Source organism: Pseudophryne corroboree, chromosome 11, assembly GCF_028390025.1.
Source record: "Pseudophryne corroboree isolate aPseCor3 chromosome 11, aPseCor3.hap2, whole genome shotgun sequence".
Taxonomy (NCBI): domain Eukaryota; kingdom Metazoa; phylum Chordata; class Amphibia; order Anura; family Myobatrachidae; genus Pseudophryne; species Pseudophryne corroboree.
In genome coordinates, this window is record NC_086454.1 from 43,465,930 (window position 1) to 43,491,562 (window position 25,633).

Below are 25,633 nucleotides of genomic sequence, written 5' to 3' on the forward strand. Positions count from 1 at the left end.
AGGCAGAACCAGATGCACTTTGTGAATGCTGATCACTGAAGGCAGAATCAAATACATGAACTGGAACAGAGCTGAAATCCACTGCAGCCAGGAGCGAGAAGACTGTTCTCTGGATGAAGAGAGTTGTTCTGGCAATGAGCATACCAGCAGAGAAGGTTTAAATGGAGCACTCCTAGCACCTATTTGTCAGACAGGTCATGTGAGCCTGACTGCAGGAAACTGGTAGGTCTGTGTGGTCACATTAATGATTGCAAGATGGCTGAACCCATGCTCCGCAGCTGTGGGTACTATCAGATAGGATTTTCCAGGCCCACATGGAGATGTGTAAGGCAGGTTCTCAGGAATGAAAGGCGCAACCAGGAGGGGCAGGGATGGTGATTACATGACATTACCGGACACGGTAAAAGGGGCTAAGACCCCAATGTGTTAAATATGGAGATGCTGGACTCTGGCATATTGCAACCTCCTATAACTCACCACTACCTGCTGACTCTAACATCAGTGAGTTGCCGTACCCTTTCTCCCGTACTTATCACTGCTTGTTTTTGGTTTTCATGCAATACAAGTTTGCAATCTTATGTGTGTCATAAAATCAGTCTGAAACAGGTCCCCATCTCCATCTGCAAACCCCAAACAGCATAGCAGTCTGCCTACCGGTCTCCCATAACTCTCCCTAACGGATCAGTTCTGCGTTCCACATTGTTGTTGCCCACAAATGCTAATTTCACTGGAAGAGCGACCCGTCAATGGACGTATGGATCCATCCATCCCCTCTTTTAGTCTGCGTCCTTGCGTCTGATTCAGACGCCACTAGCGGCACCGCAAGTCAAACAACCGCGTATAAACACGTATCGGTGGTCACAGATCCTTCGATAATCAGCTTCCTGAGAGTAACTCTAGGGTCACGCAGAAGGGGCACAGGAATTGAGATGCTGGCACCATGTTCCCTGCCTATGGTATTGTAGTTGTAGGCTGAGACATGCCCCAAAAACGTTCCTGACAAGCCTGCATTTTTGTCGCCTCTCCTCATTCCCTTCCTCAAACACTCCCTGACTGCCAATCACTTTGCAAATAAATCCTCACTGTCAGAAATGTCTCTAAGGTACCTTGGCGTGTGCGCAGTGCGACCATAGTATGCACACGCGGTTGGTCGATAATCGTAAATATCAGCATTGCGTACATTTCTGAATCAGGCCCCATGTGCGGTAGGCATGGTCCAGAGCACGTGCAGTTTGCAGATATCCGCAGGACCTGCACATGTCTGGATTAGTCTCCGACTCAGAATCAGGCCCTTGGGGGCAGGTATACTTGGGTGGATATGTACTAAGCAGTGAAAAGAGCGGAGAAGTGAGCCAGTGGAAAAGTCGCCCAAGGCGAGGGCGCAGCTACCATAGGTGCAGGCAGTGCAGCTGCTATGGGGCCCAGAGCTGAGAGGGCCCACCTTCCCTGTCACAGTTACATGTGTTATATACAGGGTGTAGCTACCATAGGTGGAGGGGGTGCAGCTGCTATGGGGCCCAGAGCTGAGAGGGGCCACCTTCCCTGTCACAGTTACATGTGTTATATACAGGGTGTAGCTACCATAGGTGCAGGGAGTGCAGCTGCTATGGGGCCCAGAGCTGAGAGGGGCCACCTTCCCTGTCACAGTTACATGTGTTATATACAGGGTGTAGCTACCATAGGTGCAGGGAGTGCAGCTGCTATGGGGCCCAGAGCTGAAAGGGCCACCTTCCCTGTCACAGTTACATGTGTTATATACAGGGTGTAGCTACCATAGGTACAGGCAGTGCAGCTGCTATGGGTCGCAGAGCTGAGAGGGGCCACCTTCCCTGTCACAGTTACATGTGTTATATACATTTTTCGCCATTGGGTGGTACGTAAGGGTCCTTTCAAACTTTTTCCTTGGGGCCTGCAATAGATCTACTGTAAGTATGCCCCTGGACCTTATTGCAGTGTGGTATAAAATGAACTGGATGGCATTTTAATGTTATATAATATGAACCGGGGCACTATAATGAGGCACAATATGAATGGGGAGCACTATGTGGTAAATGTAAGATCAGGCGATATGACACTTGCGCCCCTGTCCATATCAGCGCTGCTATCTAATATAGCATCGCTGACCATTCCGACACCTGCAGCTGTCAATTTCGAGAGCTGCAGGTGGCGATGCCCATTCACCACAGCAGGGACAGAGCGGTCCCTGGCTGTGGCGAATGCCGGCTCCAGACTGCGCGGAGGTGCCGGCCGGGAAGGAGACACAGCGCATCAGCACTAAGCTGATGCGCTGTGCGCTCAGGAGGACATCGCCGGAGGGGGGAGCGAGCGGCAGACGAGATATTAGTACATCGTGTCTATGTCCCTTCCTGCTTTGCTTGCGTGCCGCTATAATACATTTACCTATGTATATCATAATGTGAATTGGGCGTACTGTGCGGCATTATGTGTACTGGCAGCTCTGATATGTGACATAGGGTGAACCTAAGCACTACTACGATTCATAAAAGAAACTAGGGCACTACTATGGGGCATAACATTAAATAAGGCTCTACTGTGGTTCAGACAATGATCTAGGGCACTATTATAGGGCATAAAATTAACACCTGCTGCAGAGAAGTGTCTCCCTAAAAGCCTTGGGACAGGGGCCCCTTCAAAATGTTGCTATGGGGCCCATAAACTTCTGGCTACGCCCCTGGCCCAGGGCAACCAATCTGCATTGACGTAACATTTAGAATTTGCATGCTATAAAAAGTATACAGAGCAGCTATTTGGTTGCCATGGGCAATTTCTCCACTGGCTCACTTCTCCACTTTTATCACTGCTTAGTACATGTTCCCCTAAGTTTTGGGAGTGATGAAGTGGACGGAGATAAACTACCAATGACTCAGCTCCTAACTGTCATTTTTCAAATACAGCCTGTAACACGGCAGTTAGGAGCTGATTGGCTGATACTTTGGGATCTATTTACTAAGCCTTGGGTGGAGATAAAGTGAACGGACCTAAAGTGCCAGCCAATCAGCACCTAACTGCCATGTCACAGGCTGGGTTTGAAAAATGACAATTAGGAGCTGATTTGTTAGTACTTTATCTCCATCAAAGGCTTCGTAAATAGACCCTTTTATCTCTCTCCACTTTATCTTTCCCCAAGGATTAGTACCTAGAACCCTTTGTCAATTAAGCTCTTTTATACCATATTGGCACAGACTGACATCAACCTCCCAAGCTTTGGTCTGTATTCTATTTATCACGTAAGAACATGGCATCAGATGTAACCCCTGAGCAGTAGGTTACATATGCATGGCATAGATCCTGTAGGCTATCACTCACCGGTAACCGCCATATCCAGTACTTTCTCCGCAGTTTGCGCTGTGGCAGGGTGATGGGTTCTACAAATATATTGCACTCCTTGATCTTCACTCACGCTTGCCTTCAATGTCAAAGCACTTAAAAAGCTGTAAGATCTATCATCATCGTGTTCATTCTCTGTCAGATTGTGAGAATGTTTATCATCCAGAATGTTGTTTCCATTAGAATCCCACGTTACAACTTCTGTTTCCTGGTTCTCATACTTCCTCAGCCAAGTGATAGACACATCTTTGGGTTTAAATCCATTAATCGGACAGGTCATGGTCACCATCTCATTGTGTGTCAGATGCAGAGGGGCCACAATCTTCAATAATTTGGGAGCAACTACAAATAAAACAGAAATTATTCATTAAATTAACCAGCACAAATTTAAAAACTGTTTGATTTTGACCTACACGTATAACAAAGTAATTTAATAAAAAAAGAGGGAAATTCATATTTTATAGGATAGATCATTATTCATAAACACAAGATGGACCTCTGGAAACTCTAAAGGCATAGGCAAATACATAGTAACATAGGGGGTAATTCAGAGTTGATCGCTTGCTAGGGTTTTCCTGCGTTCGCACAGTCGCAGCCGACAAGGGAGTGTATTTTAGTTGTGCAAGTGTGCGAACGCATGTGTAGCAGAGCTGTACAAAAACACAGTGTGTGTGTGTGTGTGTGTGTGGGGGGGGGTGTTCTATGGGGCAGTGTGTGTGTCGGGGAGGGCTATGGGGCAGTGTGTGTGTGTGTGTGTGTGTGTGTGTGTCTATAGGGCAATGCGTGAGTGTGCGAGGCTATGGGGCAACGTGTGTGTGTGTGTGCCTATGGGACAGTGTGTGAGTGGTGGTCGTGGGCCTTCCTATTTTGTCAGCCCTGGATCCCACAATTTCTGGTAGCAGCCCTGCATATAGTGCAATGTTTCCCAACCTTGGCCCCCAAGGCAAACTAAGGGGACGATTCATTAGTTTTATTTGAGCAATTCAATTGTTTTGCTGTTCGGTCGCCCAGCAGCCATGGAGAACACACTTTTTCTAGCAGCGTCCTGAGGTGGGAGAAGAATTGTGCGCTGAGTTGGCACTTTGGACATCTAAACGGGAGTTTGGCAGCCCAAAGCAGGGAGTTTAGACGGGTTTAGCCGTTTTTGGCCGCTAAACCTGGCCTGTTTGGGCGTGACATGCGCAATGTGCATGGGCGCTCAAACATCAGTTGAATAGTGACAATTGTTTGGGCGTCTAAACAGTCCGGTTTAGACTGGATTTTTAGACGCCCCAAAAACAATTGAATCGCCCCCTAACAGTCCATGTTTTGGGGATATCTATACTGGAGCACTGATGGTTAGATCAAAATAACTGAGGTACTAATTAAGCCATTTCTGCTTCATTATGGCTATCCTGAAAACCTGGAATGCTGCTATGCTTGAGGACTGTGGTTGGAAACTCCTGATATAGTGGGTACCCAGCTTTAGCCTAAATTTAACAAATGACTACAGAAAATCAACCACAAGTGCCGCCTCAGAGACGAGCCTTACCTCCAATGACGTTCAGTGTTCTCTGTACAGAGATTGGTGACCTCAGAGCCGTGTGCACTACATGTACAGACAGTTCTGCTCCGTTATCAGCAAAGCTGGGGGTTATATGAATAGAACACTGACAGCTGGAAGTACCAAGTCTGCTGGTCTTTATAACAGGAACCAGTTCTAGCTGTAGGGGTCTCTCCTGGTGATTTGCAGCCCCATTAATCAGCCCCTGCTGTTCCTCTACACCTATTACCACACGGTCACCCCCAGTGCTGTCATCTCTCGTCATGCGGGCTGGGAGAACGGGGTTTCCGGATTTCCAGGTGTGCAGAACAATCATCGTATTTCCTCGTCTCAGACACACAGAGATTTCAATGTCATTCGGCCTGAAGCCTGTGATCTGACAGGTGAGGGTTGTCCTGGCCATGTCAATAATCTGCTCATTCCCCGATATCTCAGAAAGACTGGGAGGGTCTGTGGAAAATAAATAATATCATGTAATAACTTGTGTTTGTGCAGTTTCACAAAAAGAGATGTTTGGGGTCAATATCCTGCAATAATTAAAGCCATACAGTCTCTATGAACAATGACAAAGATCCCCGGTACCTAATGATGTCAGTCAGCAGTCCCTACTCAGGGTTCTATTTACTAAACCATGGACTGAGATAAAGTACCAGCCAATCAGCTCCTAACTGACATTTTTCAAACCCAGCCTGTGACATGGCAGTTAGGAGCTGATTGGCTGGTACTTTATCTCCGTCCACTTTACCTCCGTCCAAGGCTTAGTAAATATACCCCTCAGTCCTTATGCAGCAGAGTAATATCAGGAACCTCCTACAGCAGAGGTTGTCACGATCCATCTATAAAGCCACTCAAAGTAACCGTGTGAATGGTGCATTATACTGTATGGTTGATAAATGTGTACCTGACACACTGTCCGACGGTGAACGATGTGCAGCCCTGCGCCCGTTCATCGTAGGTGCCGGCTTGTTTATGCATGCAAGCAAACATGGACAATATCGTCCATATTAGCATGCAGGGCTATGTGGCCCACCACCACCACCACCGTCGGGAACCTCTGCCGGCAATCGCCAGTGTGTACGGCCCTAAAGTCTCACCCTAAAGCCCCGAGATGTAGTGAGCACAATATTCAGCATATTCAGCTCAATGTACTGTATTTAGCAGCCTCTAGTACTTTGCTATGACTAGCTGTCAGCTCTTCCATCTATTCCCTAAGTACCAAACCAATGGAAGTCCTAACACCGGTACCTTCTCATGCAGCCCGACCTACATCACTAATCCATAACTAGATGAGGAAAGCATTGTAACATCTAGATGGAACCTGTGCAGTTCTATACCGGACGGTAGCGTGTCAGCCATTTTGGGGTACATCCAGCACTCAGTATTGTGATCGCTAATCACTCTCATCGGCTGAAAGTTTTATAAGAACCCCTCCTGAACTGTGTGGGGTCCTGAGGACCGAGTTTAGGAACCAGTGAGAATGAAGGATAGTACAGAGGAAGGACAAAGGAGGTCACTGGAGGTAGAAAGAACACAACAAGATGGAGACAGCTACTCAGAGGAAAGTCAGTCAGTCAGTCAGTGAGTCAGTAAGTCAGTGAGTCAGTAAGTCAGTCAGTCAGTCAGTCAGTCAGTCAGTCAGTCAGTCAGTCAGTCAGTCAGTCAGTCAGTCAATAAGTGGTAATCATTCATATAGTCAGTCAGAGGTAATTATTCATATAGGGCCTTATTCAGACCTGATCACTCCTATGCGAATTTGCTGAGGTTTGCGATCAGAGAGTCGCCGCCCAGACAGAGTAAATACCCGATCTGTGCAAGTTTGCGCATGCCGTGCGAAAATCTCTGCGTACGCCAGTCAGTTGCAAATCCATTCGCTATACTCACTCACCATCGAATGATTTTTCCAGTCTGTGCAGTGTGTGCGTAGCCCAGGACTTACTCCTACAGTACGATAGAATCAGGCTGATCGGGGCCGGAGCTGACGTCACACGCCCGCCCTGAAAACGCTTGGGAACGCCTGCATTTTTACTGACACTCCCAGAAAACGGGCAATTATCCTGTCAATCAACTTGCATATGTCTAGCAATCAAAGTTGTTTTTTATCGCAGTTTAGCCTCATGCGTGCGCACTACGATCCGTACGCATGCGCAGCCGTTCGATAATCGTCCGTCTTACGAATTCGCACAGCTGCGATCAGGTCTGAATTACCCCCATAGTCAGATGTAACTATTGATAAAGTCTGTTAGTGGTAATTATTCATACAGTTAGATGTAACTATTCATATAACCAGTCGGTGGGAAAATTCAGTTAGTTGTAATTCATACCGTAGTCCGTCAAGTAAGAGACAATTATGATGTAGGGATTGATAGGGATTAGCGAAAGAGCCAGAGTAATAACTTAATGTAGACAGTTATTTGTAATTAGAATTTAGCGTCAGGCAATCAGTAAAGAATGATCAGTCAGAATGTCAGTCAGTTAATATTAATAATATTAATTAATCAATTAAATTAAATAATAATTAATTAATATTTACTGACTAGTAATTTGGACCCATCTCCCCCCCCCCCCCCCTCCTCAGTTCTCCTCTCTATCCCCACCACTACTGACTACGAACATGTCTTGTCCTTCCATCATGGCAGCGAGAGCCGTCGAGGTGTGTGTGTGTGTGTGTGTGTGTGTGGGGGGGGGTGGATCCCACTGCGCATTCCGAAGATGGAACAGGCCATAGTATACATCAGGGGTGGCCAGACTTTTAGGACCTGGGATTTACTCTTTGTTCACTTACTTACCGGTGATCTACCAGCGTCAAATAACACCAATAGTGACGCACACATTTAAAAATAGCATTAGTAAAGATACCATTAAATAACACCAATAGTAGTGTCCATATTACAAAAAATACATTAATATTAATAAACATAATCTTGTCATGATTGTGTGCAGAACAGCTCCCTGAGAAATTAGCCTCCCCCCTGTGCAACTACCCACCGTGTGCAGATTACCCCCCTGGGCCGAATTCCCTTCCCCCTCCCAGTGCATAACAGACCCCTGTGAAAAACTCACGCTGGTCGGCTTCAGAGGCTGGCTAGCTGGTTGGCTGGCTGGCTTGCTTCAGACTCAGGCTCCCCGCTGGCTGGCTGACTCCCCCGCTGTCACGCTGTGCCTGCGCCTCAGTCCTGCTTCCTGCCGCCGCTTACTGGATCCAACAGGCGCACAGGCTCCTCACATCGCGGGTTGCGACAGAAGTCATGACTTCAGCCGTACACCCGCGCAATGCATCACTGGGAACGCTCCAAGCCGGCAAATGGTCGCGATCTACACGCGGGAGCTCCGCGAGCTACCGGTAGATCGCGATCAATGCTTTGGCCACCACTGGTATACATGATTATTACATAGACCAAGTTGATTGAGTTAGTAGTCTGTCAGTCATGTAATAATAGTCAGGAAATCAACGTAAACAGATAAGTAAATAGTTGCAAACATAGTGTGTAGAAACCATTAGGACTAATGGCGGGATGTACTAAAGGGAAAATGCGATAAACCCCCGGGGGTTTTATTGCATTTTGGTATGTACTAACACCCAACCGCCGCGTTTTTGCAGCACTATTAAAGCCTATGGGTTCTTATCGCCAACCGCCGCAACCCACCGCCTCCGCTGACCCCCGCCACAGACGCCGACCCCCCTCCCCCCGACATACCTTCCTCCAGGAAGCCTGGACCCGGAAGGTAATCTCCCCCCCCCCCCCCCCCCCCCATAGCTTCCAGCTGCAGGGGGGAGGAGGTGTCAGGGACAGCCTGCTGCCCGTTTCCCGGCAGGGGAGCAGGTGAAGAGCCCAGGGAGGTGATGGAGACCCCCCCCCCCCACACACACACACACCACCTCACAGGTATCGCAGGGGGCCTCCGTCACCGCATTGCGATATTGATTGCATATGTTAGTACATATGCGATCAACATCGCTATAATGGTCGGCGATGTATGTTAATACATCCAGCCCTAAACCATATACAGAAAAAATATAAACTGTATACTGCGCACCTGCTGCACTTTATCACAATTAATGGTTTTCATGCAAAGGGAGAGAAAGATAGAGCACAAATAGTGTAATATTATCAAAACAGATGCTGGTAAAACACAAAATGTATTAAGATAACAGGTAAAACGAATCAAACAGAGCACTAAAACAAACAATTCTCCATCGCAGAAGGCTGTATAAGTGTGTTCACTGAAGGGGGGCTTTTTATCCCTAAAGAGCAGTTTTGGTGGCTGTAATGTCCTCCTTCAGTAAACACACTTGCACAGACTTCTAAGGAAGAGCCACCAGCTCACAAAGTGTTCCGGCACCACAGCAAGTGTTGAAGCAGTATCTACCAGGGGGCAGGAGTTTATGTTAGACACTGAGGGCGTTATCCAGACTGCCCCGAGCGCACACCAACGCTGGACACCTTGGGCGGGATGTATTAACATACATCGCCGCCCCTCACCGGTTACTGCAGCAATGTTGATCACATATGTACTAACATATGCGATCAACATCGCAATGCGGTGACGGAGGCCCCCCGCGATACCTGTTAGGTGGTCTGCGGGGGGTCTCCATCACCTCCCAGGGGTCCCCACACTGGCTAGACGCCGGGAAGCAGCAGCAGGCTGCCCCCGGCGCCTCCTCCTCCCCCCTGCAGCCGGAAGGACCTCCGGCTGCGTTGCTAGGGGGAGGAGGAGACTACCTTCCGGGTCCAGGGCAGCCTGGAGGAAGGTAAGCCAGGGGGGAGGGGGGTCGGCGTCTGGCGTCTGGGTCGGCATCTGCGGCGGTGTCGGCGGGTTGTGGCGGTCGGCGAAAAGAAGCCCTTAGGCTTCTATAGGGTATCGCCATCCAGAGATGGCGATACCCTGGACGCCGAAAACGCGGCTGTAGTGTGTTAGTAAATATGAAAATGAGGTAAAACCCCCGTTTTCGGGGGTTTTACCGCATTTTTGCTTTAGTACCTCCCACCCTTGTCTTTTCTGATACGAAGGCCTTCTGGCCATTTGCTGACCAAACTGTCAATTATATACTTATTACTCCGCTGTGGAGTATTGTTTGATTTATTGCTCTGTTTGCGCTGCTTCGTTTTACCTGTTATCTTAATACATTTTGTGTTTCCCATCATCTGTTCTGACAATATTTCACTATTTGTGCTCTATCTCCCACATTCTGTCCCTATACACAGCCATAAAAGCCAACGCCTTAGACGGCCTGTAAGTACAGTTTATTATTACAGTATGTGTCGGGGGCCGTTGGTACTCCTTTCTGCAGATGGAGCTAGGAGGGATTATAGAACAGTATTCGACTAAAGAACCTGTGAGAGTCGCAGTATTGATGTTGGAAGAGCGCATTTTATAGTACTCACCTTTCTTAAACCTTTTACAGTAAAGTATAACGACTGAGACTAGGAATAATGTAGATAAGAGTGTCCCAATCACAGCTCCAGCAACTGCGCCAGTGTTATCTTCTCGCTCTGTAATCACATCAAGTCAAATTATTATGTGTATTTGCAAAATAAGTTATCCACTGTGATAGCAAACTTGTCAGAATGTCGACATTAGGGTTAGGCTGCGGCGGGAGGTAAGGGTTAGGCTGCAGGAGGTTAGGGTTAGGCTCAGAATATTAGGGTTAGGCTGCGCTGGAGGTAAGGGTTAGGCTGCAGGAGGTTAGGGTTAGGCTGCAGAATATTAGGGTTAGGCTGCGGCGGGAGGTAAGGGTTAGGCTGCAGGAGGTTAGGGTTAGGCTGCAGAATATTAGGGTTAGGCTGCGGTGGGAGGTAAGGGTTAGGCTGCAGGAGGTTAGGGTTAGGCTGCAGAATATTAGGGTTAGGCTGCGGTGGGAGGTAAGGGTTAGGCTGCAGGAGGTTAGGGTTAGGCTGCAGAATATTAGGGTTAGGCTGCGGTGGGAGGTAAGGGTTAGGCTGCAGGAGGTTAGGGTTAGGCTGCAGAATATTAGGGTTAGGCTGCGGTGGGAGGTAAGGGTTAGGCTGCAGGAGGTTAGGGTTAGGCTGCAGAATATTAGGGTTAGGCTGCGGTGGGAGGTAAGGGTTAGGCTGCAGGAGGTTAGGGTTAGGCTGCAGAATATTAGGGTTAGGCTGCGGTGGGAGGTAAGGGTTAGGCTGCAGGAGGTTAGGGTTAGGCTGCAGAATATTAGGGTTAGGCTGCGGTGGGAGGTAAGGGTTAGGCTGCAGGAGGTTAGGGTTAGGCTGCAGAATATTAGGGTTAGGCTGCGGCGGGAGGTAAGGGTTAGGCTGCAGGAGGTTAGGGTTAGGCTGCAGAATATTAGGGTTAGGCTGCGGTGGGAGGTAAGGGTTAGGCTGCAGGAGGTTAGGGTTAGGCTGCAGAATATTAGGGTTAGGCTGCGGCGGGAGGTAAGGGTTAGGCTGCAGGAGGTTAGGGTTAGGCTGCAGAATATTAGGGTTAGGCTGCGGTGGGAGGTAAGGGTTAGGCTGCAGGAGGTTAGGGTTAGGCTGCAGAATATTAGGGTTAGGCTGTGGTGGGAGGTAAGGGTTAGGCTGCAGGAGGTTAGGGTTAGGCTGCAGAATATTAGGGTTAGGCTGCGCTGGAGGTAAGGGTTAGGCTGCAGGAGGTTAGGGTTAGGCTGCAGAATATTAGGGTTAGGCTGTGGCGGGAGGTTAGGATTAGTCTGTGGCAGGAGGTTAGAGTTAGGCTGTATGGGGGGAGGTTAGGGCTAGCCTGCGGCTGGTTATGATTAGGCTGCAGTGGGAGATTAGGTGTAGGCTGCAGACCGTTAGGGTTATGCTGCGGGTGGTTAGGGTTAGGCTGCGGTAGGTGGTTACAGCAAGGCTGCTGCAGGTTGTTAGGGTTAGGCTGCGGAGGGAATTTAGGGTTATGCTGCGGTGGGAGGTTAGGGTTATACTGCGGTGGGAGGTTAGGGTTAGGCTCTGGGAGTTTAAAGTTAGGCTGCAGGAAGTTAGGATTAGGCTGTATAAGGATAGGTTAGGGTTAGGCTGCGGGAGGTTATGGTTAGGCTGCAGCAGGAGGGTTAGGGTTAAGCTGCGACAGGAGGTTAGGGTTAGGCTGCGGGAGGATAGGATTAGGCAGAAGGAGGTTAGGGTTAGGCTGCAGCAGTAGGGTTAGGGTTAAGCTGTGGCGGGAGGTTAGGGTTAGGCTGCAGCAGGAGGGTTAGGGTTAAGCTGTGGCGGGAGGTTAGGGTTAAGCTGCTGCGGGAGGTTAGGTTTAGGCAGAAGGAGAGTTAGGGTTAGGCTGCGGCGAGAGGTTAGGGTTAGGCTGCGAGAGGTTAGAGTCAGGCTGCGGGATGTTATAAGTAGGCTGTGGGAGGTTACAATTAGGCTGCGGGAGGTTAGGGTTAGGCTGCGGGGGGTTAGGCAATAGGAGGGTTAGGCTACAGTAGGAGGGTTAGAGTTAGGCGGCGGAATGTTAGGGTTATGGCGCAGGTTAGGGTTTGGCAGTAGGAGGGTTATGGTTAGGCGGCCGGATAGGGTTAGGCTGCGGAAGGTTAAAGTTCAAGCTGCGGGAGGTTGGGGTTAGGCTGCGGGAGGTTAGGGTTAGGCTGCGGGAGGTTGGGATTAGGCTGTGGGTGGTTAGGATTAGGCTGCGGGAGGCTAGGGTTAGGCTGCGGGAGGCTAGGGCTAGGGGTAAGTATTACAGTTAGGGATACATAAAACATACAGGAACCCTGGAGGATCAGAGGTCTGACCCAGAAGTGATGGTCACATGATTGCCTAGAGCCAGAAGTCACGCTGGAGCCGCCAGCAGAAGGCAAGTCACCGCTGGCCCACCAAGATTCTGACAGTTTTACATGCTGACATTTCATAAATCTCTACCTGAGGAATGTCGACATGGCCAATGTCGACATTATGACAACATATTGTATCAAACCCACTGCACTGCGTCCTGACATTTTGCAGAAAAATAAGGATTTTTTTTCCTAATCTTCACTTCGGCTGGATATACGAACTAAAAGCTGTGTTACCTCCTATTGAGATCCAGGGGATCTCTAATAGCGGCCGTGGGTTATACCCGGTGTGAGACAGCAGGGAATGGTAACCGCTCTAGTGGATGTGGATGTGAGAATATTGCTTTGGGTTATGTTAGCTAATCTGTATGTGAATGATAGGAGATGCAGGTGGACTTGCCTTGTGCTGAGTGTCCCCCCCACATGCTAGTGTAAAGGGTCGTAGCTGTGCAATTTTTCGCACAACTCCAGCCCATGCTGAGTTAGATCCTCAGTGCGTGCTTGCATTCATGAGAATTGGTGTCCAGCAGGGAGTGATGCTGACACACACATTTTCAAGTACAGGAGTCTATGCATTGGCGTTTCTATAATGGGTGCAATGTGTGTGTGGTGCACACGGGCCCCTGGGACCAGGGGGCCCACACCGCACACACTGCACACAAACATTATACTTACCCCTCCGTAGTCCCGCGATGGTGGCACTGCTGTACGGGCACAAATCACTCAGAAAATGGCCGCCACGGCCATTTCGGAGTGATTTAGGCATGCGCACTGAATGTGTCCCCGGGAACAAGGCGCGGCCGCCATGTTCCCGGAGACCTGCGCATGCACAGTAGACTTTGGCATTATGCCAGAATCTACTGCTGCCGGAGAGGAGGGGACCCGGGTGCTGCCTCCGTAGCGGGCCCTCTCCTCTTAATACGCCCCTGAGTCTATGTACTAAGCCTTGAAGAGAGATAAAGTGAAGAGAGATAAAGAACCAACCAATCAGCTCCTAATTGTCATTTTTCAAACACAGCCTGTAACATGGCAGTTAGGAGCTGATTGGCTGGTACTTTATCTCCGTCCACTTTTTCTCTCTCAAAAGCTTAGTACATAGACCCCATGGTGAGAAATTGCAGTGAATGCTGAATCACTAGTTTCACTTTTACAAATGTATTGTTTGTTACTAGTCAGTGTTATATGTCCACAGCAAAACATTGCTGTAAATCTTTTTTTGGCTATATTCTTTTGTGTAATAGCTGTGCATTAAAGACACCCTAACATTACCTTCAATTATATATTATACACATTATATTATCTGTATGGTACTATGAATCACATCAGCTCTGTTTTTGTTCTTCTTATCGACAATGTCGTGTCTTATGGTTAAGTGTTCAGTCAAAATGGAAGCTGGAAGCCATCTTGTTTACAGGTAAAATAAAAGTGCTCTGAAAACGTATTCTGTGTGAAACATGTCATGTGATTATTGCAGCGCGGAAGAGGGCTCTGCCCTGTGCTGGCCCTGCCCTCAAACCCATGATGTCATGTCTGGGGGTGGGGCCAATGTCAGTAGAAAGAGCTGCCCAGGAGCTCCTTTGACATTTAATATGATTGGCTAGACTTAATGAAGTATTTAGCATATAGAATGTATCATCAATGTGGAACATTTATGGTTGGTACTCTCCATATCCTATTATTATTACAATTTCCACTGATCTGACAGTTGTGTCCATTGCATTACGGTCAATATTTACTTACCTGTCACTGTCAGAGTAAAATTCCTCACCACGCCATTCTCCAGAGACCTGTGGGTCACAATACACGAATATCTGTACCCATCATCGTCCATAGATGAAGGATATAACGTCAGATGACTGGTTACACTGAACGTGTCATCTCCATTAGTAACTGCGTCAGTGGTGCAGGTTCCTCGATCCAAGGCCAAGCAGCCAGGGGAGCCTTTATTGTGTCGGACCCACTGTATGGTCACAGGCTGGGGGTAAAAATTGGTGGTTTCGCATGTCACTGATCTCTCTGTTCCCAGCTCAACATGGATAATGTCTTCCGGGGTCAGGGTGACGGATGGGCGAGCTGCAAAAAAATACATACACTGCATCACTCACTACAGACCGCACAGGAAAAGATGCGCAAAATGTCCCTGTACAAAGTAAGTTATTAAACTCTAGATGCTTGCGTGGGAAGAAACCCACACAAGCACAGGGAGAATATACAAACTCCACATAGATTGGGCCATGGTGGGAAGCGAACCCATGACCTCAATGCTATGAGGTAGCAATGCTAACCATTACACCAAGATGTCTCAATACGTCTCATCTTCATGCAAAAGAGCCAACTTTTCAAAATGATTGGAAGTGCCCCCATTTCATGCATAGATATCAGCTTGTCTTTCTGTACAAACACACCTGTGTATATAATTCTATTACCACTCACCTGACACCTGCAGAGTAGCTTTCCCTTCCACTGAATTAGGGGTGACTATTACAGTGCAGGTATAGTCTCCTTCATCAGAGAACTGGACACGCGGGATGTGGAGCTCAGCGTTTCCTCTGTATATCTCACTCTCCACCACGTAAGATCCGGCTCTGAATACTGTTTCTTTAGGTGCGTAATGATATACTTCATGTCTGCTCCCATTCCATATCCTGGTCCAGTACACTGCGATAGTTCTACCTGCTCCAACATCAGAGATATCGCAGGGTATGGTCACATTGTCCTCTCGCAGTGCTCCGATAAGTGGTTTAGTCATAGTGACCCTCAGAGCATCTAAAGAACAAAGAACAGAGAATGATTTACATTCTGTACAATTCTGAACAAACTGGGGGCCTAATTCAGACCTGATCTCTGTTGTGCGAAATCGCAAAGTGCACGATTATCGATCGATTGCGCATGCGTACGGATCGTAATGTGCAGGCGCGAGGCCAACCTGCAAAAAAATCCTGCGTCTTTATTGATCTCTAGGCGAACGCAGATTGATTGACAGGAAGTGGACGTATGGGTGTGGTAACTGTCCGTTTTCTGGGAGTGTCTGGAAAAACAGGTGTTCCCAAGCGTTTTCAGGGAGGCTGTGTGACATCAGCTCCGGCCCGATCAGCCTGTTTGTATTGCACCTGTAGGCGTACTGTGACCGGACGGTCCCGTACGAAAAGCCCTCACCGCTTTCGCGTCCCGTCCCCAGTACACAGAATGGATGTTTAGGTCACACGGGACCTGGCCTCATAGGGGATTCCCACTTACCGTCAGTAACCGCCTGTTACTGACTCCACCCACTGCGCCGTGGGCAGGTTTATGCTGCCACCACCAAACTCCTAACCTGCCGTGGCGTTTGGAACCACGGTTCTGCTCTGTATGTACCGACACGCTGCCTTACCACACCTGTGTGGTGTTGACGAATCCCCACTAGTCGCTTGACTAGGCCTCTACCGGTAGCTGGCGGAAGGCGGAGCTTGGAGACGCTAGGTGCTCCCTGGACAGCCAGAGAACGGGGCTATGGTTGACATAGCCCTTCAGGTCACTAGATGAAGTGGTCTTCTTGAGGCAAATGCTATTTATTTGCAATAGTTCTAAAGAGAACTCTTCCCTATTGCTAGGGGAAACGGCATACAGCGAGATGTTTACAGCAGAAAGTAGTTGGTATAATACACTCTGGATGCTCGCAGGCCTCCTTTTTATGTCAATTTTCCACACAGTACAACAGGGGGTCATGTACCCCCTGAGTCCTTTTCATCCAACCAGGATATCTTACAAAATACAAATAAATAAATTACATTTCAAAAGGAGATAAGTGCATGAAGCACTATCCTCCTTCCTGTCACACAGACAACGTTTGGTATCAGTTTAACATTCACTATTGGTAAATTTATCACATAGCTTCAAATACGGTTTGTATTTTATTTCCCAAACAAATGTTATTCCTTCTTGCATCTACCATTCAGGATTCGTATATCAATGAAACCAGCTACATAAATAAATACAGGTTCCCAACCCAATCTGACACTCACAGCCGTTACCTGCCGTGCACTGTCCAACATCAAAAGGGTTTTGTCATTCACACCCCTCTGCTAGCAGAGGCAATTAGCATGCCACTTCCTATTTGCAGAAGATAGGAGATGCTTATTCAGACAGATATAGTAAGTGCATTTTTCCCTTTAAAATACAAGTGACCACATCTTAAATATAAAGACATTTAAACATACAATCCTACAATTGTGCACAGAGCACTACATATGACATGTTAAAATACATTGTTAAACATATTTTTAAACAGTCCGCGCCCAGCGCCGTAAGTACGTTTAACAGTGACGCCAAACGCCTATTGTCAAAATGGTGCCTGGCAGCTGAGGATTAACCCCTTCAGTGCCACGGCCGCCATTAACCACGTGGCTGAGAGCTCTCTCCGGCCACACGCACGTCCTGGGCTACACACACATACTGCATAGTATGGAAAAATCATTTGATGGCGAGTAAGTTGCGAACAGATTTTCAGCTGACCGATGTTTCCAAAGCTTTTCACACGGTGTACGCAGACTTGCACAGGGCGGGTTTTCACTCTGGCTGGGCGGCGACTATCCAATAGCAAACCTCTGCAAATTCGCAGAGGTGCAATCAGGTCTGAATTAGGCCCTGGATTCATTCTTTCCATACATGGAAATATTCTGTATAGGTGTTTATAGAAGTATTTTATAGACTAGGCGATTCATCGCGCCCTACGGGCGCTCTTCACACCGTCGTTTGTGGCTAGGGGGGAGGGAATGTACAGAAACGCTGTGCGATGGGTAAAGGATAGGGAGAGGCAGGGTGGTAGGGAGAGTATATAAAGAGAGGCAAGGTGTTACAAAATACCGTTGCAAAAGGCTACGACCCGTTAACCCCTGCACGGGCTTCAGCTAGTGGGTAAATATTGCAAGGGGGAAGGGCGTGCGATTGTCAAGGGGGCGTAGGCCTTTGTGAGGGCGTGAAGAGTGGCCGCAGGGCACAATGAATAACATAGTGCAGTATATACTGCTAGTGTATGCAGCGCAGCTTATACATACAGTGGCCACAGGTAATGGAGCCGCGTATACACACAATGGACACAGGTAGCAGCGCAGCTTATACACACAGTGGCCACAGGTAATGGATCCACGTATCCACACAGTGGGCAGAGGTAGCAGCGCAGCTAATACACACAATACCCACAGGTAGCAGAGCCGCTTATACACACAGTGGCCACAGGTAATGGAGCCACGTATCCACACAGTGCCCACACAGTGGACAGATGTAGCAGCCCAGCTTATACACACAATACCCACAGGTAGCAGAGGCGCTTATACACACAATACCCACAGGTAGCAGTGTTGCTTATACACACAATACCCACAGGTAGCAGAGTCGCTTATACACACAGTGCCCACATGTAGCAGAGCCGCTTATACACACACAGTGCCCACAGGTAGCAGAGGCGCTTATACACACACAGTGCCCACAGGTAGCAGAGGCGCTTATACACACAGTGGCCACAGGTAGCAGAGCCGCTTATACACACAGTGCCCACAGGTAGCAGAGGCACTTCTACACACAGTGCCCACAGGTAGCAGAGCCGCTTATACACACAGTGACCACAGATAGCAGAGGCGCTTATACACACACAGTGACCACAGGTAGCAGAGGCGCTTATACACACACAGTGGCCACAGGTAGCAGAGTCGCTTATGCACACAGTGCCCACAGGTAGCAGAGGCGCTTATGCACACAGTGACCACAGGTAGCAGAGCCGCTTATACACACAGTGACCACAGGTAGCAGAGCCGCTTATACACACAGTGCCCACAGGTAGCAGAGCCGCTTATACACACAGTGACCACAGGAAGCAGAGGCGCTTATACGCACACAGTGACCACAGGTAGCAGAGGCACTTCTACACACAGTGACCACAGGTAGCAGAGGCGCTTATACACACAGTGCCCACAGGTAGCAGAGGCACTTCTACACACAGTGACCACAGGTAGCAGAGGTGCTTATACGCACACAGTGACCACAGGTAGCAGAGGCGCTTATACACACACAGTGACCACAGGTAGCAGAGGCGCTTATGCACACAGTGACCACAGGTAGCAGAGCCGCTTATACACACACAGTGCCCACAGGTAGCAGAGCCGCTTATACACACAGTGACCACAGGTAGCAGAGCCGCTTATACACACACAGTGTCCACAGGTAGCAGAGCCGCTTATACACACACAGTGGCCACAGGTAGCAGAGCCGCTTATACACACAGTGCCCACAGGTAGCAGAGCCGCTTATACACACACAGTGGCCACAGGTAGCAGAGCCGCTTATACACACAGTGCCCACAGGTAGCAGTGGTGCTTATACACACAATGGCCCCCGGTAGCAGCATAACTTCTACACACAATTCCCATAGGTAACAGAGCCGCTTATACACACAGTGCCCACAGGTAGCAGTGGTGCTTATACACACAGTGCCCACAGGTAGCAGTGGTGCTTATACACACAATGACCCCCGGTAGCAGCGTCACTTCTACACACAATTCCCATAGGTAACAGAGCCGCTTATACACACAGTGCCCACAGGTAGCAGAGCCGCTTATACACACACAGTGCCCACAGGTAGCAGAGCTGCTTATACACACAGTGCCCATAGGTAGCAGTGGTGCTTATACACACAATGGCCCCCGGTAGCAGCGTAACTTCTACACACAATTCCCATAGGTAACAGAGCCGCTTATACACACAGTGCCCACAGGTAGCAGAGCCGCTTATACACACAGTGCCCACAGGTAGCAGAGCCGCTTATACACACAGTGCCCACAGGTAGCAGTGGTGCTTATACACACAATGACCCCCGGTAGCAGCGTCACTTCTACACACAATTCCCATAGGTAACAGAGACGCTTATACACACAATGGCCACTGGTAGCAGTGTCACTTATACACACAATGGCCACAGGTAGCAGTGGCGTTTATACACACAGTGGCCACAGGTAGCAGCGCAAACTTATACACAATGGCCACAGGTAGCAGTGTCGCTTAGACACATAATGGCCACAGCATTAGTGTTTCTTATTAATCCAATGTCCATTGGTAGCAACTATACTCACAGAAGTTCAGTGTGTGTGGGGGGTTTGGAAAGGGTGTGGGTGCAGTGAGGTGGAGGTGCCACTGATCACCGCGATTCGGGTTGTGGGTGTTACGGGTGGGGGCGGGAGTGCCGTGGGTGGGGGAGGGGTGTGTGCCGCGGGTGAAGGACGAATGTGGTGGGTGCTGTGGGAGCCGCGGGTAGGGGAGGGGCGGGGGGGGGTGCGGATGTGGTGGATGCTGTGGGTGGGGCGGAGGGTGCAGGGGGGGTAGGTAGAGGTAGGTGTGGGGGAGGTGCGGGGGTGCCGCGGGTGGGGGAGGGGTGGGTGGGTGTAGCGGGGGGGAGAGGTTGGTATAGGGGTGGGGGAGGTACGGGGGTGGTGCGGGTGGGGGAGGGGCATGGGGTTTTGCGGGTTGTTGGTGTTACGGGTGGGGGAGGGGGCGGGAGTGCCGCGGGTGGGGAGGGGTGTGTGCCGCGGGTGGGGGAGGGGGCGGGAGTGCCGCGGGTGGGGGAGGGGGCGGGAGTGCCGCGGGTGGGGTGGATGTGGTGGATGCCGCGGGTGGGAGGATGCGGGTTGCCGCGGGCCATGTGCCGTGGGTAGGGGGGGGATTCTGTGGGTGGCGTGGCCCGTTTGCGGCGGGTGGAGGTGTTGGATGATGTGTGTGCGGCGGGTGGAGGTGTTGGATGATGTGTGTGCCGCGGGTGCGGCTGTCAGCGGTCGTCCACAATTCTCCTCCCGACTGTGCGCCAGCGGTTAGTGAGAGCGCCACTTACAGTCCCCGGCTGCACTGTCACCAGGGTGCAGGGACTGGAGGAGGGAGAGAGGGGAGTGTACGGGGAGGAGGGAGAGAGGGGAGTGGACGGAGATGGGGAGGGGACTGGGCGGGGATGGGCGGACAGAGGGAGGGGACTGTTCCTGCCCTGCATCCAGCCACCCAGATCTGTGCCTGTGACTCCGCCCAGCGTTAGAAAGCCAGGCACCGAATCACAAGGCTAATATATAGGAGATTGTAAGCTTGCAAGCAGGGCCTTCCTACCTCTACGTCTGTTTTTACCCAGTTTTGTTCTATTACTGTTGTTCTAATTGTAAAGCGCAACGGAATATGCTGCGCTATATAAGAAACTTAATAAATAAATAAATAATTAATAAATATTTTCATTTATCACCACCGTTGGAAACAGCAATTCTGAGCATAAAATGTACTTTTTGCTTTTTGCTGTATGTAAGAGTTTTCTATTCATACGTGTGGGTGTAATACACGGGTATTATATGCTGGCTAATAATATGGCGTTTACGGACTCAGGATTACAGATCTCTGTAGGTGATGTGTACACAAATGCAATTGCGATTCTCTTGGCTACGGAACTGCTAATGTTAGCAAATGCCGCTGCCATCCAGGAACTCACTGGCAATTGAGTACACATTTGCAACCTATACGCAAAAACGAGGAACATCGGAGCTAAGGGGTGGTATATGGCTACGCAGGCTGGATACAGCAATAGTGGCACAGGAGCCATGTTTTAGCACGTATGAGCTCCCAGCTGACGGCAGATACACCCCCTGAAAAACGGCCATGTGACGCCTGCATTTTGCCAACCACTCCCTATAAACTCCCAGTTGACAGGTCCAAACAGTCACTTCCTGTCAATCACTTTGCGATGTCATCCACATTGCGAGCGAAAATGCGACACCTTCGCGCATGAGCATTACAATCGTGGCACATGTGCAGTCTCCCGATAATCGCTACCATTGCTTACAAACATGAATTGGGCATTGAGAGTACAGATAATTCTAGAACAATATAAATGATCGTTTCTTGTGTGTCGGCAATAGTTTGAGTTACAGACCTGGATACTAAGGGGGATAATCAATTACCGTTGATGAAGCTGCGGGTCATATTTCCCGATGGTTCATTGATTTTTTTTTCACCCGGATAAAACATCCTTTTCACCCGAAAACACACAGGTTCAGTGAAACCTGTGTGTTTTTGGTAGAAACAGCCCCGTTTTTGGGTGGAAACAAAGCTATATTTGGGGATTTTGCTTCGGCAGGTGAGAAAAAAATCCATGAAAAGCCGCGGCACGCGCTGTCTAATTGGGGCTAATTTAGTAGCCCCCTGGTGATACTTTTACACCCAAGCAGTGAGTGCAGGTAATTGAATATCCCCCTAAGATTGTATTTCGCACAGTGGGGGTAATTCTGAGTTGATCGCAGCAGGATTTTTGTTAGCAGTTGGGCAAAACCATGTGCACTGCAGGGGAGGCAGATATAACATGTGCAGAGAGAGTTAGATTTGGGTGGGGTGTGTTCAATCTGCAATCTAAATTGCAGTGTAAAAATAAAGCAGCCAGTATTTAGCCTGCACAGAAACAATATAACCCACCCAAATCTTACTCTCTCTACACATGTTATATCTGCCTCCCCTGCAGTGCACATGGTTTTGCCCAACTGCTAAAAAATTTCCTGCTGCGATCAACTTGGAATTACCCCCAAAATTCTTGCTGTGATCAACTCAGAATTACCCCCAGTGTTCCTTGCAGGTTAGGTGTAAAGGGCCCTACTCACTCGGCGATGTGCCGCCGAGGTGCCCGACGGCCGATACGGCCGACGAGCAACCCGGCGGCGGGGGGGCAGTGACGGGGGGAGTGAAGTTTCTTCACTCCCCCCGTCACCCGGCTGCATTGAAGTGCAGGCAAATATGGACGAGATCGTCCATATTGGCCTGCATGCACAGCCGACGGGAGACCAGCGATGAACGAGCGCGGGGACGCGCATCGTTCATCGCTTAAGTCTCCACACTGAAAGATATGAACGAGTTCTCGTTCATTTATGAACGAGATCGTTCATATCTTTCAGAATATCGCCAAGTGTGTAGGGCCTATAACTTAGCAGCAGAACACAGGACGTATTTAATGTTCTGTGTGTAGTAATGAGCATTACACTGACAGTATATAGACATGTGCCACTGTACTTCAGAAAGAATAATACAATGAGCCAAAGACTTAGGTACCAATTTATCAATTAGTGAAATGATTAGTGAGAAAGATTGGTCCTTTTGACCGTTATATAGTTTAGTACTTGAGATGACACATGTTTGGCAACGCAATACAATATATAGATGTTAGGAGAAAGGGCACCACACTATCTCACAAATACATAATACTGCTTTATGTAGTACTACAACACTGTACTTCATCGCAACAGTGGTTTACAGGTATACACCAAAGCTGACACTCATTCTCATCCCCCAAACTAGTGTTCTCGCTGGAGTTAACTATTTGATGTATAGAGCGACATAATTAAAAACCCTATTACACATGTGTAGGCCCTTCCACGCTTACACCCCACAAAGTGTGACCGAGAGAAAGAGAGGAAGGACCCAGCTAACCAGGGGCAGATGCTTGTTGTAGGAAACATCTGAACCACCACATTAATGTTATAGTGGCTACACATGGGATGTAATTAATATCGCAGCGGTCGAAATACCATTTGGAGTAGGTGAGTTTTCTGGGAATTCATTCATTCTTGTAGCATGTGTAAGTCTCGGAGTACATCTGGGTCGGCTGCTCTGAGCAAATAGCTTATCAAAGGGATGTTTCCATCTTCAATAGAAAGTAGACCTCTCCCTATGACCTTACATTATGGTCATTCTTCGACCTTTACAACATTTAAAAAGTTTTTCCCATTCTGCCTTCCCATTAACTGACACATTCTCCTCTGTTGTGCCACAGAATGTAATCTCACCTCAAACCTCTTCTCTACCTCTTTTGAGCCTCTCTGTGCAACTTTACACTCTCCAAAGCCCTTGATGAAGCAAGCCCTGCCACTTTCATTCCCCCCTGGAGTTCAAGACCCCAACACTTCTCTCAGACTTGCTGCTTTCAAAAATGCTTCTGCTTTGCTGATCGCTACTGGAGGAATTACCATTCCATATCTAACGCTGACAATGGCCCTCATTCCGAGTTGTTCGCTCGCTAGCTGCTTTTAGCAGCATTGCACACGCTAGGCCGCCGCCCTCTGGGAGTGTATCTTAGCTTAGCAGAATAGCGAACGAAAGATTAGCAGAACTGCTACTAAATAATTCTTTGCAGTTTCTGAGTAGCTCCAGACTTACTCACAGATTGCGATCAGCTCAGTCCGTTTAGTTCCTGGTTTGACGTCACAAACACGCCCTGCGTTCGGCCAGCCACTCCCCCGTTTCTCCAGACACTCCCATGTTTTTCCCTGACACGCCTGCGTTTTTTAGCAAACGCTGGGAAAACGCTGAGTTGCCGCCCAGAAACGCCCCTTTCCTGTCAATCATTTACCGAACACCAGTGCGACTGAAAAGCGCCGCAGAAGCCACAGCAAAACTGCTAAGTTTTGTGTTAAATAACTAAGCGCATGCGCCCTGCGTACCATGCGCATGCACATTTTGCAACAAATCGCAGCATAGCGAAAATCGGCAACGAGCTAACAACTCGGAATGACCCCCTAAATCCACTACATTCATCCTGCAGTATCTTACTTCTTATCCGCTCTCTGGCCACATCCCTAGTCTCCACAAATCCAAGAACCCCTGCTGCCTTCTGGCTAACGGCAACTCTTTACTCGCTTTATACGCCACCTCTTAGGACTGTGCCACTTACACCCCTTTTACACTCGCACTCCCGGGTCACTCCCGGGATGCTTCCCGGGATGCGTCCCGGGATGCATTCCCAGGACTGACCCCTTTCACACTGCACTAAGACCTGGGATCGACCCGGGACAGCCCCATTCACACTGATCCCAGGATATCCCTGCAAATGCATATGTATGTCATTAGAAATGGCCTTTTCTGGCTCACATAGATTAGGTCACATTAGTCAACAAAAGGGAGGGGTGAAGAAGAATCAACACAACATGTTTGGCGAATTATTATTATTATTTTTTTATAGGGTTTGCGGTGTATCTCTGGGTGTTTTGCGCTGTGTGTACTTTGTACCCCCAGCGCAGCTTTTGTGCACAAAGTCCGTACACGGTACGGGACTCTGTACGCAAACGGTGTACAAAGTACGTAGTATAGCGGCCGCAGCGGCTTTCTCTTACGCTTCCTGGACGCTCCCCAGGGCTCTGAAAGGTGACATCATCTTTTCAGAGCCCAAGAAAGCTCCAATCCGAGGGCTTTTAACAGTCCCGGGATAGTGAATCCCGGGACGGGCCCTTTCACACTACACAGCTTCCCGGGACGGTCCCGGGACCAACCCTGGACGAGACCTGGGTTGAAATCCCGGGATGCTCGTCCCGGGAAATTGACCCTCTACCCTTTCACACTTAGAAAAATCCCGGGATGATGCGCGTTCACGTGCAAAATCCTGGGATTTTTATGCCAGTGTAAAAGGGGTATTACATAAAAGGAAAAAGCCACTACCTGCCACTAAATCATTACCACACACACTAAGTAGTAAGGGGTTCCAGGTGTCAGTGTAGGAATCTGATTGTGACAATGTCTAAGGTGGAAGATGCAGCAAAGCTTGGAGAGAGAGATAACGTACCAACCAATCAGCTTCTGTCATTTTCAAACACACCCTGTAAATTGACAGAAGCAAATTGGTTGGTACTCTGTCTCTCTCCACTTTTATCTCTCTCCCTGCTTTGATAAATCTCCCCTCTAAATCTCTTACAATGCAGGAGGAGCAGTCAGTAACAGGTGGTTGCTGATGGGTAGAAGTAACCCCATAAGCCCCAAGGTGTAGGACCCAGATGGCAGACCACTGCGACCGCACCTATTGGGGTTATTCTCCCACCAGACACTCACCAACTGCTACTGCCATCTGCACTCCAGTCGTAGGAGTGTAGTCACTGCCATCACCGGGCTCTTTCACCGACACCTTGAACTGCTTACTTCTGACTCTTGGCTGGTTCCTACTGACCGCTTATGTTGACCCTGGAGTCTGGACTACAATG

The 25,633-nt window shown here is 49.0% G+C and overlaps 1 protein-coding gene across 4 annotated transcripts in view; it reads right to left on the reverse strand.

Moving 5' to 3' along the window:
- The window catches only part of LOC134968591 (uncharacterized), a 78,686-nt gene that overhangs the window by 13,870 nt on the left and 39,183 nt on the right, over nucleotides 1-25,633 (reverse strand). For 3 of the 4 annotated variants that reach the window (XM_063944087.1, XM_063944088.1, XM_063944086.1), the window contains exons 2-6: nucleotides 15,063-15,395; nucleotides 14,370-14,702; nucleotides 10,276-10,383; nucleotides 4,880-5,341; nucleotides 3,328-3,690 (exon numbers count right to left, since the gene is read on the reverse strand). In XM_063944087.1, the coding sequence (XP_063800157.1) occupies nucleotides 3,328-3,690; nucleotides 4,880-5,341; nucleotides 10,276-10,383; nucleotides 14,370-14,702; nucleotides 15,063-15,395 (1,599 nt within the window). The remainder of the gene's footprint in view (nucleotides 1-3,327; nucleotides 3,691-4,879; nucleotides 5,342-10,275; nucleotides 10,384-14,369; nucleotides 14,703-15,062; nucleotides 15,396-25,633) is intronic. The other variant, XM_063944089.1, reaches the window with a different exon arrangement.